Genomic DNA, 16,025 nt, shown 5'->3' on the forward strand with positions numbered 1-16,025 from the left:
TCAAAGAACCCCCAACATGCTAGGCTTTGCACCATGGGACTGTATGTGATGCAACAGATCCATTGTCTGCTGCAAGAGGCTGCCCCCTCCCTTGGGGGGACATGCCTGGACATTGCCACCTGGCCTGAGTATATATTAACCCATGGGATCCTATGCTTTTGGGAGGACCATCACCACCAAGGAAACCAGCTGGCGAGGATCAATGCAACATCGTTGGGATCCACAGATGGCAATATTTCCTTTATTCTTTCTTTCTCTTTCTGTCCCCCCCCACCTCTTTTCCTACTTCTTTTCTCTCTTTTCTTTCTCTCTCATATTTACTATCAAATGAAACCATAGTATTGACTGGGATATGGTCTCATTTGCACCTTAATTTGGGCAGAGGTATTTCTAAAGAGCCTTAATAATTGGATCATAACATCATGCCAGCTCCATCACTTGCACGGTGGTTTGAGTTGATCATGATGAGGAAATGGCCTCAAGTTACATGGTGGGGGGGCAGGTTAGATTAGGTATTAGGAAATATTTTTTCATGGAAAACAGCTGTGCAGGCCTTTGAACCTTGCTGTTCTCCTGTTTAGTAATGGGAGTGTTAAAATACTTGACATGATCAGAGTAAATCCCGTCCATTGGTATTTCTCCTGACTGTATTCCCATGGTTAATGAATTTTTGTGTGCATGCAAGGCATTACTGTAATCATCTGATACTGGTTTGTGTGTGAAGCTGGAGTGTGAAAGTTGGAGCTACTTTACTCGAAAGAATATTCGTTTTAAAAATCCTTAAGGTTGTAGGCAATTCATTAGGCTGTGCAAGCTTTTTAATGCTAGTGCAGGGCATAAAACCAACTTAAAATGCTTCCTTTCTGCGGAAATCATGCACAGGCTGAGAATGTCTATAGACGTAACACGATGCAGCGAAGAAGAGTAGAGACCCTTGCTAGAACTGTGTAACTGAGTAGCATTGCTGCAAAATGCTCTTTGTTTTTGTGTCAGGTAGAGCCTTTATCTGTTGGTGCCCTACATACGGATTTCCAAATGCAGCTGGTCTCAATTTCCAGCTTTCTCCTCATTTCTGAAGTGGTGCGTGACCCCGCCCTGCCATGTGCCGGCTGGGGATGCCCTGCAGAGACATGGCCATGTCCCAGGAGCAGATGGAAGGGAAGGGGCAGGCATCTGCCGGGAGCTCTGCTGATGCTCTCCATGCTCTGAATGCGTTCTGACGTGTGAGCTGAGTGCTTGTGCTTTTAGGTTGTTTTAAAAAAAACTGTTTGCTGTTGGTTGTGGTTAGATGGGAGTGGGCACAGGGGAGTGTCTGCCCATGGGTGCTCTGGAGCTGGCAGGGAAATCAGCTCAGGGTAGGTGGCAGAAGGTTAAAAACTTCTTGGTTTTTCAGTGCTGGATCACAGAATCCCAGAATAGATGGTTCAGGTTGAAAGGGACCTTGAGGATCATCTCATTTCATGGGCAGGGACACTTTTCACTAGACAGGTTGCTCCAAGCCGAGTCCAACCTGGCCTTGAACACTTCCAGGGGTGGGGTAGCCACAGCTTTTCTGGACGACCTGTGCCAGGGCCTCACCACCCTCACAGGGAAGAATTGCTTCCATCTGGCAGTGGGAAGCCATTCCCTCTTGTCCTGTCACTGTAGGCTTATTCTTCACTTCCAAGCTTCAGCCAGTTCTGATGCCTCTGTGAAAAATGGCAAGTGTTAACTCAGTAACAAGTGTTACTTTCATACACCAACCAAATGGCACTGACAGCTCAAGCTAATGCCATCTGTGTTCTGCCAATATTTTCTTTCCCCTTGTACACTGAACAATAGCCAGCTATGGATGGATTTTCACACTCTAGAGGCTTCTGTTACAGTTGACTTTGCTTTTCTATACAGACAAAACTAAAATCATAGAAAACTGCATCCAGCCTCCCACTGTTTACATTTCATGTGCTGTCCCTCTCAGCTCCAGGTATACTTTGGAATAAACAATGCATGATTTGCCGGTACTTTTTGTGTTCCTCAAAGAAATTTTGGGGGTGTGCCTTCCAAATGATATTTTAGTTATCTCCAGACCTTGAAATGCTTTAATGATGGACATTCGTAAGCAAACACAAAGCCAAATTAGTTTTGCACAGGTTTACTACCAGTGGCCTGGTTTATTGTTTCCAATACGTTAAGATTTCAAGGAAACTGTGACACAGGATGCTTCGATATTCAAGAATGTGGAGTGAGAAACTTTGTCTCCCTGAATCTCTCACCACCTTGACTGAGGATCTGACAGCATTATCCTGTGAAGGCTGGTGTTGAGCACCTCTTTGTTAGTTTTTAGTAATGAATGATCTAAATCTGGACCCTAAAAATTAACTTTCATAGTTATTGGTGGTTCTGCAGTCTATTTTGTGTTACTAACAAAAATAAGAAAATCCCTAAAGTGCACTGGGATATACATACTGTAATGAGGTGTGCGGTAACCTTACTTAAATCTGTATAAACAGGTTTTCATTTCTTTCAGTAGTATTGCAAACACCCTGCTAGTATTTTGAGTACTCTGGTAAATGATTTATTAATACTGTAAGGCTTATCTCTACCATAATTTCTGTAAATCAGACTTTGTAACAAAGAATTTATTGGATGGCATGTAGCAAATTACAGCTAAACAAGCCTTTCAGAGTAAATCTGTCTAATATTTCTCAGCTTTCAGCTAGTAAATGAGTTTGGTTTAATGGATTACTGCGGCTGTGAATAGCCTTGAGATTTTTTCTGTGCAGTAGACTCTATGTAAACTCCTCCATGAATTGTTCTGCAGCTACCATGTTAATGTAATTATGTGAATCTGACATACTTACCCTTTACGTTCTATAAAACTGCAGAATGTCTTTAATGACACAGCTATAGTTCAGCTGCATGAAAGATGCTTAATTAAATTTTCTTCAAGGCAGACTGACACTAGTAACACTTAGCCACTTAACAGCCTTTATTTCACAGCAGGATAATAATCTGCAAGTGCTCTGCACCATGATTTCTCTTCAGAACAAAGAAAGAAGGTTTGCTATTGTAGTTAAAAGTTCAGGGTTAAATTGTGTTACTTAGAGGAATTACATTCCTTCTTTGCTGCTTGGGCAGGCCTTGCTGCTTGTCAGGGGGTGGTTCCTCCAGTCCTGCTTCCTTCCGTCCACGCTGCTGTTCTGGGACTTCCTACGTGTACCAATTAGCCTTGTGGTTATTCTGTGCCTTGAAGTATTTGGTATGGGTTTGTAAAATGTAAATGTAGCTATCTTAGGTCTTCAGTATTTATTAGATGTCCATTTCTTGCACGTATTGTGTTGAAAAAAGTGGGCAGGACAGCTGGAGAGCACACAAAGCGGGTCAGGTTCACCTGAAAAACTTTATCCCGTTCTGAACCTCTCCTGGATCTGTCTCTGTAGGACAGTGGCATGAGGAGGGTAATCACTTCCATATGGCTAATGTTTCCTCAATATCTTTATCATGCAATTGAAATGCATGGTAAAGTAAAGCAAACGGATAGCAATCTCTTCTGAGCTTTTGAAAAGCTGAGATGTACTTGTCAAGGTTGTGTAGAAAAGCTCATCCCAAAGGAAGAGTGGGGCAAAGGCCCTTATCTCAAATTGTCTTCTGTCTGAAAGTTTTGGGAATTTCTCAGCTACCACTTTCTCCTAATAACGCGTTTTCTCTAGATGCTGGAATAACTTAAGTGTGAGTGCAGCATGGCCTAATTAAAATCGTTTTGCTTTCCCTGTCCAGTCAAATATTCTCTGCATACATTTAGTAAAGGAAAATTCACTCAGCCTAGCAAGCTTTAGTAAGATGCTACTAGTGAATGTTTGAAGGCTGTTGTTAAAAAGGAATTTAAAATATATTTTGAAAATATTTTCTCCTTACAGCCCTGTTCTCAATCGTAATACCTCCTTTGATACCTGTTACCAAATAGTCCAGTTCACTTGCATCTGCACTCGTCAGCTTCTTATTTTCAGGACCTTCCCTTCCGTCACCAAAAGTCTTTCACAAGTCATTCCTGGATTTGTCCTCTGCTGATAACAGTGTTGTTAATTGTTGAAGAGTTTGGTCTTTTACATGTGTTGGTCTGTTCTCAGCCCAAAGCTTTGCAAATGATGCTGGTTTGAGGGAGGAGGTGAGAAGTCTGTCAGTGTGGCCAGACCAGATTGACATACACTTTTGCTCTTCTTTCATGCCCTTTGATCGTTCAAGGTTTTGGGGTTTTTTCCTTGTCTCTGTAAAATACATCACTGGCATTTCACACTTCAAAATATACTGCTAATGTATTTGGCTTTTCTCCCACATTTGCTCTAGGAAGTCAAGTTTTGTTTTTTACCTTGTCTGTTCTATTCCGTGTCAGGCAAGAATTCAGTGTCCTGTGACAGACTGCTGGTTTGAGACAAATGTTGCCACCTACCAGTGATAGAGCAAGTCAAGATGCTCTCACGGTGTCCACACCAGAACCTGCCCGATTTGGAGAATCTTTGCTGAATTAGTCATAGGTTGGCCTTTTCTGGTGTCGGGTCTGACAGTCAAAAGATGTGATTAATTCAGACTTTGGGAGTGTAGACCTACTGCTGTTTGAGTCTCATTAAGAGGCAGTCGAGCAGAAGTGGGTGCCGTATTCCTGAGATGATTATCTGTTCTTGGTCTTTTCAACATCCGTGTAGCAATTTAACTCTAAATGAATGAATGCTGCTTTATCGAGCCTTGCAGACAGGACACAGCCCTGCCTTTACTGCGGGTCTCTTGGGAAGTAATGCTTCATGTGACAGGGAGTTTGCCTGCCCTTTGAAGAAGCTGCAGGTTTTCAGAGAATGAGCAGAAGTTACCCTGAGTCCGTAACAGCGCCAGGATCTCTTTTCCTGGGTGGGTCACTGGCCCTGGCATGGTTGTCATCTCACCTCCCAAAGTGGCCTGGATTTTCCTAGGGAGCTCCTCTATTCCACAGCAGAGTCCCAACTTGGATTCCTGCCTTCATTACCTGGAAGGGAGACAGGGAGGTGTTGAGTATGAGCATGTCATGGAGCCCTTGGTGGACTAGGACGTGAGCTGCCAGACAGTGCTGCGAGTCTCAGCCTTCCTCCTCAGAAATCCACAGGGCTGTGGGCCCCCTTCCCTGAAGGAAAAGCAGGCTTCTGCATAGGAATCCATCTATGCTTCTACTGCACAAGCTGAGGAAGCTCCTGCTGACTGGGTTGGACATTCTCAAAATGTTCCAGTCTCTTTTCTATATTCATTGTAATAATTTGAACCTCCTACCTTCTCCTTGTGCTGAGAGCACAGTTATGTATTTGCCAGGTCACAGTGAAGTACTTGCTGGTGAAGTAGAGCAGGTACTCACAACTGTACAACTGCTGGGCTTTTCCGACCTCTTCATATTTCATGAATACAGTAATTCTGTTGCATGCTCAGGAATCATTCATTGTGCTCAGTGACTGCATGTGTTCAGTTCTGGAACTTGCGTGAAATTATCGTATGTTAATAGTTGCTGAGGAATATAATAAAGTTAATGTGTTACCCACTAATTCTAGCTTGGGTTTCCTAACACTGCATCTCTGATTTGTGGAGCTGAACATTTCTTTAAATGGCTTTTGCTTAGTCGTGTCAAAAATTGCCTGATTTCAATGTGTGTATTGGCAGCTCAGTTTAATTAAACAGTAACTGTTTTCCACTTGGTGAGCCTGGAGAATTCCTATTTTAGTTTAGACTGTGAGCGAGGCCATGGAGCTGTTTTTATAGCTCCTAATGTGTATTTCACTGGAATTTTCATAGTCAGGGTGGCCTTTTTGCAATCACGGCTTATATAACACATCATACAGCTGAGTGTAGCCATTGGACACACTGAGATTGTATTCACGTGTGGAATTCTGAATGCACATGATGGAATTCTGTTTACGTTTCTCCTCTGCTTAGTTTTAAGTGAGGAAACAAAATTGCGTGGCAGTATGTAACACGTGCAATTTTCATCCTGTGGTGTTTAAACTCCCGTGGCGGAGGGGGAGTGAGGGGACTTGGGGGCTGGAATTAGGGGGATCAGCGGGAAGGTGCCAGAAGGTGGCGGCAGATCACTACAAGCTTTGCCGGGAGAGCTCTTGCCTGCCCGACCCTTCGGATTGTGGGGGCTGTGTTTTGGTGGATGACAGGCTGGACATGCCCTGGCCACATGCACTGGAACCCAGAAACCACCCTCCCCTTCACTCTCACCGAGTCCTTGGCTGATCCCACAGCGTAGGCAGCAGGGGAGGACGGGGTTCTGCCCCTCTACCCTGCTCAGGTGAGACCCCACCTGCAGAGCTGCCTCCAGTTCTTGGGACCAACATCAGAAAGATGTGGAGCTGCTTGAGTAAGTCCAGAGGAGACCATGGAAATGCTCCAAGGGCTGGAGCCCCTCTGCTCTGAAGACAGGCTGGGAGAGCTGGGGGTGTTCAGGCTGGAGAAGAGAAGGCTCTGGGGAGATCTTAAGAGCCAGTGCCTCAAGGGGCTCCAAGAGAGCTGGAGAGGGACTTTGGACAAGGGCCTGGAGTGCCAGGACAAGGGGAAACGGCTTCTCACTGCCAGAGGGCAGGATTAGATTAGGGCTATTGGAAAGAAATTCTTCCTTGTGAGGGTGCTTAGGCCCTGGCACATGTTGCCCAGAGCAGCTGTGCCTGCCCCTGGATCCCTGGAAGTGTCCAAGGCCAGGTTGAACAGGGCTTGGAGGAACCTGGTCTAGTGGAAAGTGTTCCTGCCCATGGCAGGGTGATGGAAGTGGGTGAGCTTGAAGGTCCCTTCCAACCCAAACCATTATGGGATTCTATGACTTTACCCTTCAGGTCATCAGTAGAGCATACCAGGACTTCAGCTGTTTTTTAAAAAAATTTTCTCCAGAAACAAGGGAATGCAATTCCATTTTCTCATCTGTTCACTTAAAAGGCATTTTTGTGCAAAAGGTTGTAATGAAGGTGTAAGCCCTAGTAATGAATTACATCATTTAATAGGAAAGCAGCTTACTTTTAATAAACTGCTACTTAGAAAAATCGCTTTTATAGTGAACAGTAAAGTATTTTTTGAAAAGTTTGAAAGAAAATCACCTTTAATCTACCGAGTCTCTGATCAGCCCTGCAGCTCCTTGATAGCGTGTAGCTGCCACTGTCTCCAAAAGGTGTTGGCATGGAAACTTCAGGCATCTCTCTCCAGTAGTGCGGGGAATACTATGGCTCTGGAAAGTTGTCACCTGTGTCTGTGTAAAAGGTTCATCAAAACAAAATGGAAAATTTCCACATGGTCTTCAGAGTGACTTGATGGGGATGTTGCAGATACTCTGTATGCCAGCAGCATTAGCCAGAGGTGTTTGTGACTTTATTACCAGACAGCAACATAAAAACTACACAGACTGAATTAGAATTTGTTTGTATCTTTCAATGTCGAACTTTGCTGCCTTGCCAACATTGGTGATCTAGAAATGCAGTTTTGTGTCAAGTTCTAGGGGCACCATGGCAATGCTCCTCTGTTTGTAACTGCAAAATGTATTCTTGAGCATTTCCATGACAGGTTGGATATATAAATAGCTGGTTTTTGTCCTGCTTTGGTACAGCAGCAAAGGCCACTTGACCACCAGTGCAGTTTGTAAGAGCCAACACCCCCATTTTTGCGATACCCGTCACTCCTGTTTGCCTCTCTCCTTCACGACGCTGTGTTTTGCTGCAGTGGCACTTGAGCCTTTTTTTATTCTGCAGTCACATAATTCTCCTTCCCCAACTCCAGTGTGTGTATCCTCGCCTAAACAGTTCTTTTGTGGTTAATTTAAATTAAAACTGAAAACAAGAGGCTTGTGCCTGTTCATCTTGCAGAACCTGAGTGGTATAAAGTACATTATTCCTCTCGACTGGTCCCTGTGTTGCCTGTGTCATCCTTCAGAGGCGTCTCAGCAGCACAACAAACACCAACCAGACATTTATCAGGTCATTTTAGAGAGGCTGATACATGAGGTTCTCCTAAAAGCCTGCATGAAACAATGTAAAAGAAACTCCTGGAGGGAAAATAATCTGGCTTTTGCCAGAGGTTGCCTAAAGCATCCTTACTTTATTTTTCTGCTTTCTAATACAAACCATTCTCTGTGTGGATTTCTGTCATTTTTCCTCTGCCCACTATTTTGTTTGACTTTTCTCTGTTTTCCCCAGGCAATCCTGTCAATCTTCAATTTAGTCATCTTGGTCTCAGAGTATAGTCCAGTCTCTAAGGTTTTAATACTAAGATTAGCCCCTCAGCATCAGTGTATCCTTAGTAGCAGGCTTGCCTTTATTTTGTCTTTTAACTGAGTTGATATTTATTGAAAAGGGTTTATGAGCTTTTAAATTTTAAAACATGAAGAGGGAAAGATCAGTGAGTAAATAAAGTCTGTAATTCTAACACATCCAGAACAGATTTTCACATCTCGCCAAGTTTTTCCAACATGCCGTGCTCTGAATATAACTAATGACCAGATTCATCTGCCTCAGTGAAATATGAGTGTATTGATCTGCCTAAGTGAAATATGCTGGGATTGCTGAAGTGCAGAGCTATGGATTTGGCTTTGACAAGGAGATGGATGGGCCATTTTAGCAGCAAAACATTTTTTTAATGTTGAGAAACTATCTCGTCTACAAAGGATAATTTGTAGTAACAAATGGAAAATGCTTTTCTTGCTGGAGAATACCCCATTTGTTTCTATTTTTCATGACATGTTTTGCTGGAAGGAAATACTGCAGGAAGCAAATCCAAAGTTTTATAAGGAACAGTTAATGATGGTAAAACTGGGATTGGTAAAAAGGGAATTGATGCGGTGGCTAGCAGAGTTGCTACGCATTCCTGAGAAGGGGTTGGCGGGGCAGGGAGGGGAGAGCCTTGTTAGTGGGAATTGCTGTGTGGCTTGTGCAACTCCGGGACAGTCACAAGGACAATGTTGAGGTGTTGTTCCAACACTGCAAAATGCTTTTTGTGTGTTTGGAGGTAATTTTTAAATAAATGACAGTGTTAAAGCAGGTGAGAAGTTGACTTCATTTGATACGAACCCCATTCAAACAGAGCTTGTGTTTGGCACAGGATGTACTGCCTGTTCGGGGTATGTGCTGGACTTCTGTCCTTGCTTGAGGGCTTAAGGTGCTTTTGTGTGTGTTTTGGTTAATCTGTGGAAATCACTGACCTCTCTGAAGTGCTGATAGGTAATCTTGGTTCCACTTTGAAATACTCCTCATTGTGCCACGGTTTTGTTTGGAGGGAAGAGGGTGCAGATTGAAATTCTGTTTGCTGTTGGTGAGTGGTGGTTGCTGAGGTCATGTTTGAGAGCTGAGTACAAGGTGTGAAATGCCCTCACCTTGGCTAAAAGGGAAGGGAAAGTACGAACTTGTCACAACCAAAACGTACAACTAACTGCAGGAATGACATTCCCAGGTTGGGAAAACTTGGTTAGAGGTGGGAGGGGTTTGATGGTTTGGGATTTTTTCCAGATTTGACCTGTATGTAAGTATAGTAATTGTTTGAAGATGTAGGTGAGTGAGCCTTGTACGAGGACTGCTGTGGACTGTGAGCTTTTTGACTTGGTCTCATCAGCAGCTTTGAGCTCACACTCTTCAAAGGCTCCCGTGGGAAACGCTTCTGTGGCAGGTTTACGCATTTCATAACCTGTCGGTGATGTAATTTAACAGGAACAGTTGTCTGTTCCAGCCTTTGTCCCTGCTGTTGTGCTACACCAGCATCCGCCTGCTGGTGCCCATCTCCTGCTCTGGGTTTGGAGACAAAGGTTGAGCTTTTTCCCTAAAGCCCTGAGTGTTCTGCTGTAATACGTAACTGAAATTTACCAAGGTCACTGAACCCTATATAATGTGCTTTCTGGGAGGCTGACAGGGTACAAAAGATTGGTTTGTACCCTTCTGTCAGAAGGATGAGGCAGTAATACAAGAGCTCAGTTATTTGTATGCTGAAGGGGCCATGGTTCTCCAGTGATATGACAGATTATCTAATGATACCTGACAGAAGTATTGCAAAGGAGTAATTGTAAAAAAACCTAACTCTTTTCTATTAAGCAATGTTTTTTGCGAAGGAAATATTTTCTTTTTATCATTTGAAGAATGTGATAAAATGTGATAAAATATTGAACTCAGGTGACTTGTGAGTAGGTGTAAATTGAATGGAAATTGCATCAAAATACAGTGAAATAATTTCCTGTCTGTAGAGACTTTGAATTTCCTTAATAGGTTTTGTATTTGAATGCTTTATGTTGATTTTCAAACAATTCCAGAATATTGTCACTGTCTTGCTTGGGAGATGAGGGGGGGTGGTTGTTAGTCAGCTCTGCTTGAAATCACTGTGCCAGAACAAATTCTTCCCTGTGAGGGTGGTGAGGCCCTGGCACAGGTTGCCCAGAGAAGCTGTGGCTGCCCCATCTTCGGAAGTGTTCAAGGCCAGGTTGGACATGGCTTGGAGCAACCTGGGATAGAGGAAGGTGTCCCTGCTCATGGCAGGGGGTGGAATAAGATGATCTTTAACGTCCCTTCTGACACACAGCATTCTGTGATTCTGTGATTTGATAGCACAGAATGTTTTTTCCATTCACATTGTTGTATTTAAAACAACCCAACTCTTCCAACTGCTAGCTTTTTCTGAAACTTTTGTAGCAGCGAAACACAATCCTTATTGTGAGATCCTGCTTTATAAATTATTCTAATCTGCTCTTTTTTATTTTTAAGGAAAAGTCATCAACAAGGACTTGCGCCACTACCTGAGCCTTCAGTTCCAGAAGGGCTCGATAGACCACAAACTCCAGCAAGTGATCAGAGACAATCTCTACTTGAGAACCATCCCTTGTAAGTATGTAAAGATCAGCCTCATTTGATCTGCTCCTGCTAACTCCCAGATCATTTGTGAGCTTGAAATGCCTTCTCTCTTAGTCTGGTTTAGAGTTTTACCTTGCAGCAGAGACTTCTGGCTTTGCTGCAGCAGTTTCTCATCTGAAGTTGCCATGAATCGGTACAGCCAGTATGGACTGAAAACCAGCAAAAACTTGAGAATTCACAGCTCAGAGTGTTTCAGTAATATCTGTGCTTTACTCTTCTCAAGTTTGCCAATAGTTGTTAGAATGACCACAGCCACCACAAGAAACAAATCTTCCTCACCATGATCGAGCAGTGGAAAAACATTCCTGATTTTTGTCAATGTGCTAGGGTTTTTTTCTTCACAAAGAGGAAACGGAGACCTTGAGAGTGTTGCGTGCATTAGGCAGAGCAGGGCAGCTTGAAGGAGGGTGGCAGGAGGGGTTGGGTGCAGAAGGATGACAGTGGCAGAAGGTACAGGGAAACTGCTCATCCTGAGAAGACAGATTGATTAAAAACAGTCATCATTGACTATTTAAATATTCATTGCAGTAAAAACTTAAAACTTTGTCAACTACTGTTTTTGTATCTACAGGAATTCTGCTCTGTTCTCTCTGAGCACACCTGAGAGTTTGTGGCTTTCTTAAACTGCATTTCACTATTATTAGCTTTTATTTACTAGCTCTTGTTCATGCTGCTGCCTGAAAAAAATTGACATATACTTGTGAAATGCTATTAGGTTGTAATGAATCAGTGCAGTCCTATCAGGAGAGCTTTAATTAAGCTGTTATAACTATGGGAGGCCTACTTTCAAAGAAAAAAGCACTTTGAGAACCTCTGCATTAACTCAGCAATTTACTGATAAAGTTTACCTACAGCCAGGGGTTGGAGTGTGGCTGAATTGCATTCGGAATTGTAGGTTACAAAATAAGTTTTCTGCATAGTTATGGATTTGGTGGCCCAAAAATCAAATGTGCTCAGTCATGCTGGCCTCATTGCAAATTAGAGAGTTGATGCTGGTGGAGACAGGGAGAGATGCAGCACCCTTACAGCTGGGTTGAAATCCCAGCTGTTCCCAGAATCCCAGATTGGGATTGCCTGGCCCAGGTATCATCAGCTGCCACGAAAGTTGTTTTTGGTTCACTGACCGTAAGAAAAAGTTCTCTCTTAATTACCCCCTCACCCAACTGTATTTCTCCTTCCCCCTCAATACCAGAACTGTCATTCCCGTGTAATTTATTGGCCCAGTTTTTGTACTTTGTTGTTCACTTGCTCACCAGTTGTTCTAAGTCTTACTGGAGTGACAGCATCTTTACACAAGGATTCGAAAACACATTGTCTTTACTGAGCTGTACAGCAGGCAGCATTTCATAACAGGCAGCACTTAAGTACCTTACAAGAGTGTTTTCTCTGTCCTTGCAGGCACTACAAGGGCTCCCAGAGATGGGGAGGTCCCTGGGGTGGACTATAATTTCATCCCCGTTGAGCAGTTTAAAGCGCTGGAAGAAAGCGGAGCCTTACTAGAAAGCGGAACATACGACGGTATGTTGGTGATGTTTAACGGAACGGAAATAAGGAGCCGGTTCTCGTGTCCAGGATCTTAGTCCAAGGATAGCTCCTTGTCGTACCAGTTTTCTTGCCCACCGGGTGGTCATTACAGTAGTAGAGAGACAATAGCGAGTCTGTTTCTGGATTACTGTGAAGAGGAAGAGCAATTTTGTTTTAAAGCCCTCTGATAAACCACAGATGGTCCTTTCAACCACTCCTAATGCCACCTGATTATTTTCTCTGTTGCATTTTTGGGAAGCATTCTGAAAAGGTTTTATCTGTGCCTGGTACAAATTTAAGAGAATTCATTCAATTTTGTGTAAATCTGAGAGAATGGAGCCATGTTCTCCTCTCAGGTGTGCATCAAAAGGACAGAAAGCAAGAGAAATTCTGACCCGGCAGGGAAACAAAAGCATTTTTCAATGAAAAATTGGACCGAACTAGAGCAGATTGTCCAAATCTGTGGTAAAGTTCGGTTTGTTAAATGTGATCGGGAAAAACATTGTAATGAATGTGGTGAAAAAACAAAAGAATATGTCAGACAATCCTGTGAAAGGCTCTGTGTCTCTTACTTTTCCATATCCCACACTGACTGTTACTATTGTCCTGTCTGTGGAAATCTCCTAAGCAAATTTAGGCTGAAGTAGTGCTTTTTTTTTAAACCCCTCAGCTGCACTTTATCTGGCTGTCCCCACTTTGCTTGATACTTGCAGAAGTGTTTCTAACTTTATTTACATAGTCAAAACCATATCTAGGCACCAAAAGTTATCCCAGCAGGAATTCTGGGAAGCTTTGTTGCTGTGTGCTCAAATCCCTAATAAAAGTCATATGAGCAGTCGGGAGAGAAGTCAGTTGCTGAAATCCTTTCCCAGAAAACAGGAGATGATTTGTTTCAGATTTAAATATTGAAGGAAAAATCGGTCCATTTTTCTGAAGTAAAAATAATTTTTAGATGAAGCAATATTACCATTTTTGTTTTGCAAGTGTATTCTCAGTAGAAAACTGTAAGTGTTAAAAAGAAGTTATTTGTTTACTGTTTTTATGGAAATAAATACTTTGTTTCTGCACAAAATTAATTTGCTTTTTGACTTCAGTGTTTCTGTTGCTCTGTTAATTAGTATATAGAGTAAGAATAATTGATTTTCACTGGTTTTGCTCCTCTCAGATTTCTCCCCTAAGTCTCTTTATGGACTAGTAGTGAATTGCAGGCAAAGTAACCAATCTGTCTTTTTCTTTAGAAAACTTATGGCAGGACAAGAGTTTTGAGTTAACCTCTTGTTTTCTGACAGCTAGTGTTTGATTGGCAAGAAGTCAATGTAGGAATAAATAGGCTTTGACTGTTGGTTGGGTTTTGCTATGTCTTCTTTGAGGCTTTACGTTTTCATGAAAACGTGTTTGCTTGGGCAGTAAAATATTAACAGCCACTACCAGTGCCTCCAGGAGTATCAGAGCTTCAGTCATCCTGATTTCTGTTTCATTTTCAGGTAATTTTTATGGTACTCCGAAGCCTCCAGCAGAGCCCAGCCCCTTTCAGCCTGATCCGGTGGATCAAGTTCTTTTTGACAATGATTTTGATACTGAATCACAGAGGAAAAGAACCACATCCGTCAGCAAAATGCAAAGGATGGAAAGTTCTGTCCCTGAAGAGGAGGAAGAGGAGGAAAAGGAAGCAGTTAATGGCAGCGGAGGGATAGGTTGGTTGACAAGGGGAGAAATTTTCCTTGGAGTATTGTATGAATGGATAAGGACCATACAAGTAATATTCATGCTTCCTTAATTTTGGTGCCGTTTGAAGGCAGTTTCTATTCCGGCTGGTGTTTATAGTCAATTTTGAAATGACCTTTTAAAAAGAACCAGCTGTTCTCCTAGCCAGATGTCCAATTGCATCATAAAATGCACTGCTCGGTCAAGAACATGTGGTGCTGGGTATGGGCCAGTTACACGAGCAGAACGGAAAAATTTATCCACTCCTTAAATAACAGAATCCTTCACAGAGTAGAATTCGTACCCCGTAAATGTTAACGCTTAATTTTGAGGCAATTACTGACTTTGTACACAGGAGATTTTAGGGAAGCGATTAGTTTAAGGGGCAGCATTGGCTCACACCGTAGAATTTTCAGATTATTTTTGTGTAAGGGAACTATCACATAACCTGAAACCACCCGAGGGGGAGCTTGTGGAGAGAAATAAGCCAAGTGTGTTGAGGCTGGAGCAGCGTCCAGCAGGACCTTTCTGGGATTGGCAGGATGCCCTTTTCCTTTTGCTGTCATGGTTACTCATCTCGAGGGGGGAGAATTGATGGTGGAGAGAAACTGTCACATTGCATTCGCAGCTGATCCTCTGTGTGAGTGTTTAGGACAGAGTTATACTGACCAGACCTGACCTGATCTTGTCATCTTCAGGGCTGGCAACACCACAGAGGGGCCAGCGGTCGGGCTGGTGGTTGGGTGAAGGTCATGGACATCATCGTGTTACAGAGGGTACCAAACATAACCTCGGCACTGTAGGGTGGAGGCTTCAATTTAAATTTTCCTGCAGGAATTTTTGAAATCTTTTTTTCTAGCTGTGGCTTGTAGGAAGGTGTTGTTTATTTTACCAGCAGTTTGGGTCTTCTCTACCTTTCCTTCTGGTTCTTTGAGGAATATTAGTAGGAGTTTTTGGGTTGTTTTATGGCGTTACAAACACCGTTCTCTCTTAGGAAAGGCAACAGAGCATAGTCAACTTGGGTTTCTGCCAGCGTTGATTTTTCAGGGTAGGCTCAGGCACATAATACAAGGTTAATTCTGTTTGGCAGGGGAAGAGCAGAGTTCAGTGTTTTCATGTCAGCCTTTCAAAATTCACAGCTGAAAAGAAAAGAGTGAAAAAACGCACATCACGTACGGGGATGTGTTTGACATCCCCTCATAGCCAGATTAAGAGGGTGGTTCTTTGTGAGAAACAACATAAGCATCTGACCAACACTTTCCCTGAACAACTGCAGAAAACAAAGAAAAACATTCAGATTCTCCTGACTGGATGAAACCTGTTCCCAGCTACAACCAGACAAGCAGCAACATGGACTTCAGAAATTATTTGTCGAGGGATGAGACCCTGGAACCATTGCCTAGGAACTGGGAGATGGCCTACACGGACACTGGCATGATCTACTTCATTGAGTGAGTAACCCTCACCTCAGAGGAGAGAAGTGCTGGTGGCTGCAGTCTGGAAAGCTGCTCTTGCACCTCTCTTCTGTTCTTACTGCTTCTATTTATTTATGAAATGTAATATATTCCTACTGCTATATTCCTTACTCGTAGTCCTTGATGTTGCATGCTCGGTAAAATTGCCATCGTGCAGGAAAACCTTACCGGTTCTACCTGAAAAGTCAGTTTGTTTGTTCCAAGTTTTGTATTGCACAAATACAAAACTGAGTGGATATTGCTAAGTGAAATATAACGTACAAACCTTTTCTATGTCAAATTTCTCTGAAATTTGAGACCTTTGTTTTTTCTCCTCTGTTACTTGGCTGGGAATGGATGTTTCAAAATAAAATAGCCCAGATGAAAGTCCAGGATAGGAAAGTAGCTCATCTGTCTATGTGTGAGACTGCCTCATTTATGAGTTCTAAAGCAAAAATTAAACAGAAAACTTCCTGAGAGT

General features: G+C 42.8%; 1 protein-coding gene across 2 annotated transcripts in view; it reads left to right on the forward strand.

Moving 5' to 3' along the window:
* MAGI3 (membrane associated guanylate kinase, WW and PDZ domain containing 3) overlaps nt 1–16,025 on the forward strand; it is a 61,129-nt gene that overhangs the window by 19,383 nt on the left and 25,721 nt on the right. For both annotated transcript variants that reach the window (XM_085044344.1, XM_085044343.1), the window contains exons 2-5: nt 10,716–10,832; nt 12,261–12,380; nt 13,871–14,080; nt 15,367–15,541. In XM_085044344.1, the coding sequence (XP_084900470.1) occupies nt 10,716–10,832; nt 12,261–12,380; nt 13,871–14,080; nt 15,367–15,541 (622 nt within the window). The remainder of the gene's footprint in view (nt 1–10,715; nt 10,833–12,260; nt 12,381–13,870; nt 14,081–15,366; nt 15,542–16,025) is intronic.

The sequence above is a fragment of the Lichenostomus cassidix genome, unplaced genomic scaffold, assembly GCF_008360975.1.
Source record: "Lichenostomus cassidix isolate B80296 unplaced genomic scaffold, HeHo_3.0 unassigened_scaffold_chr26, whole genome shotgun sequence".
NCBI lineage: Eukaryota > Metazoa > Chordata > Aves > Passeriformes > Meliphagidae > Lichenostomus > Lichenostomus cassidix.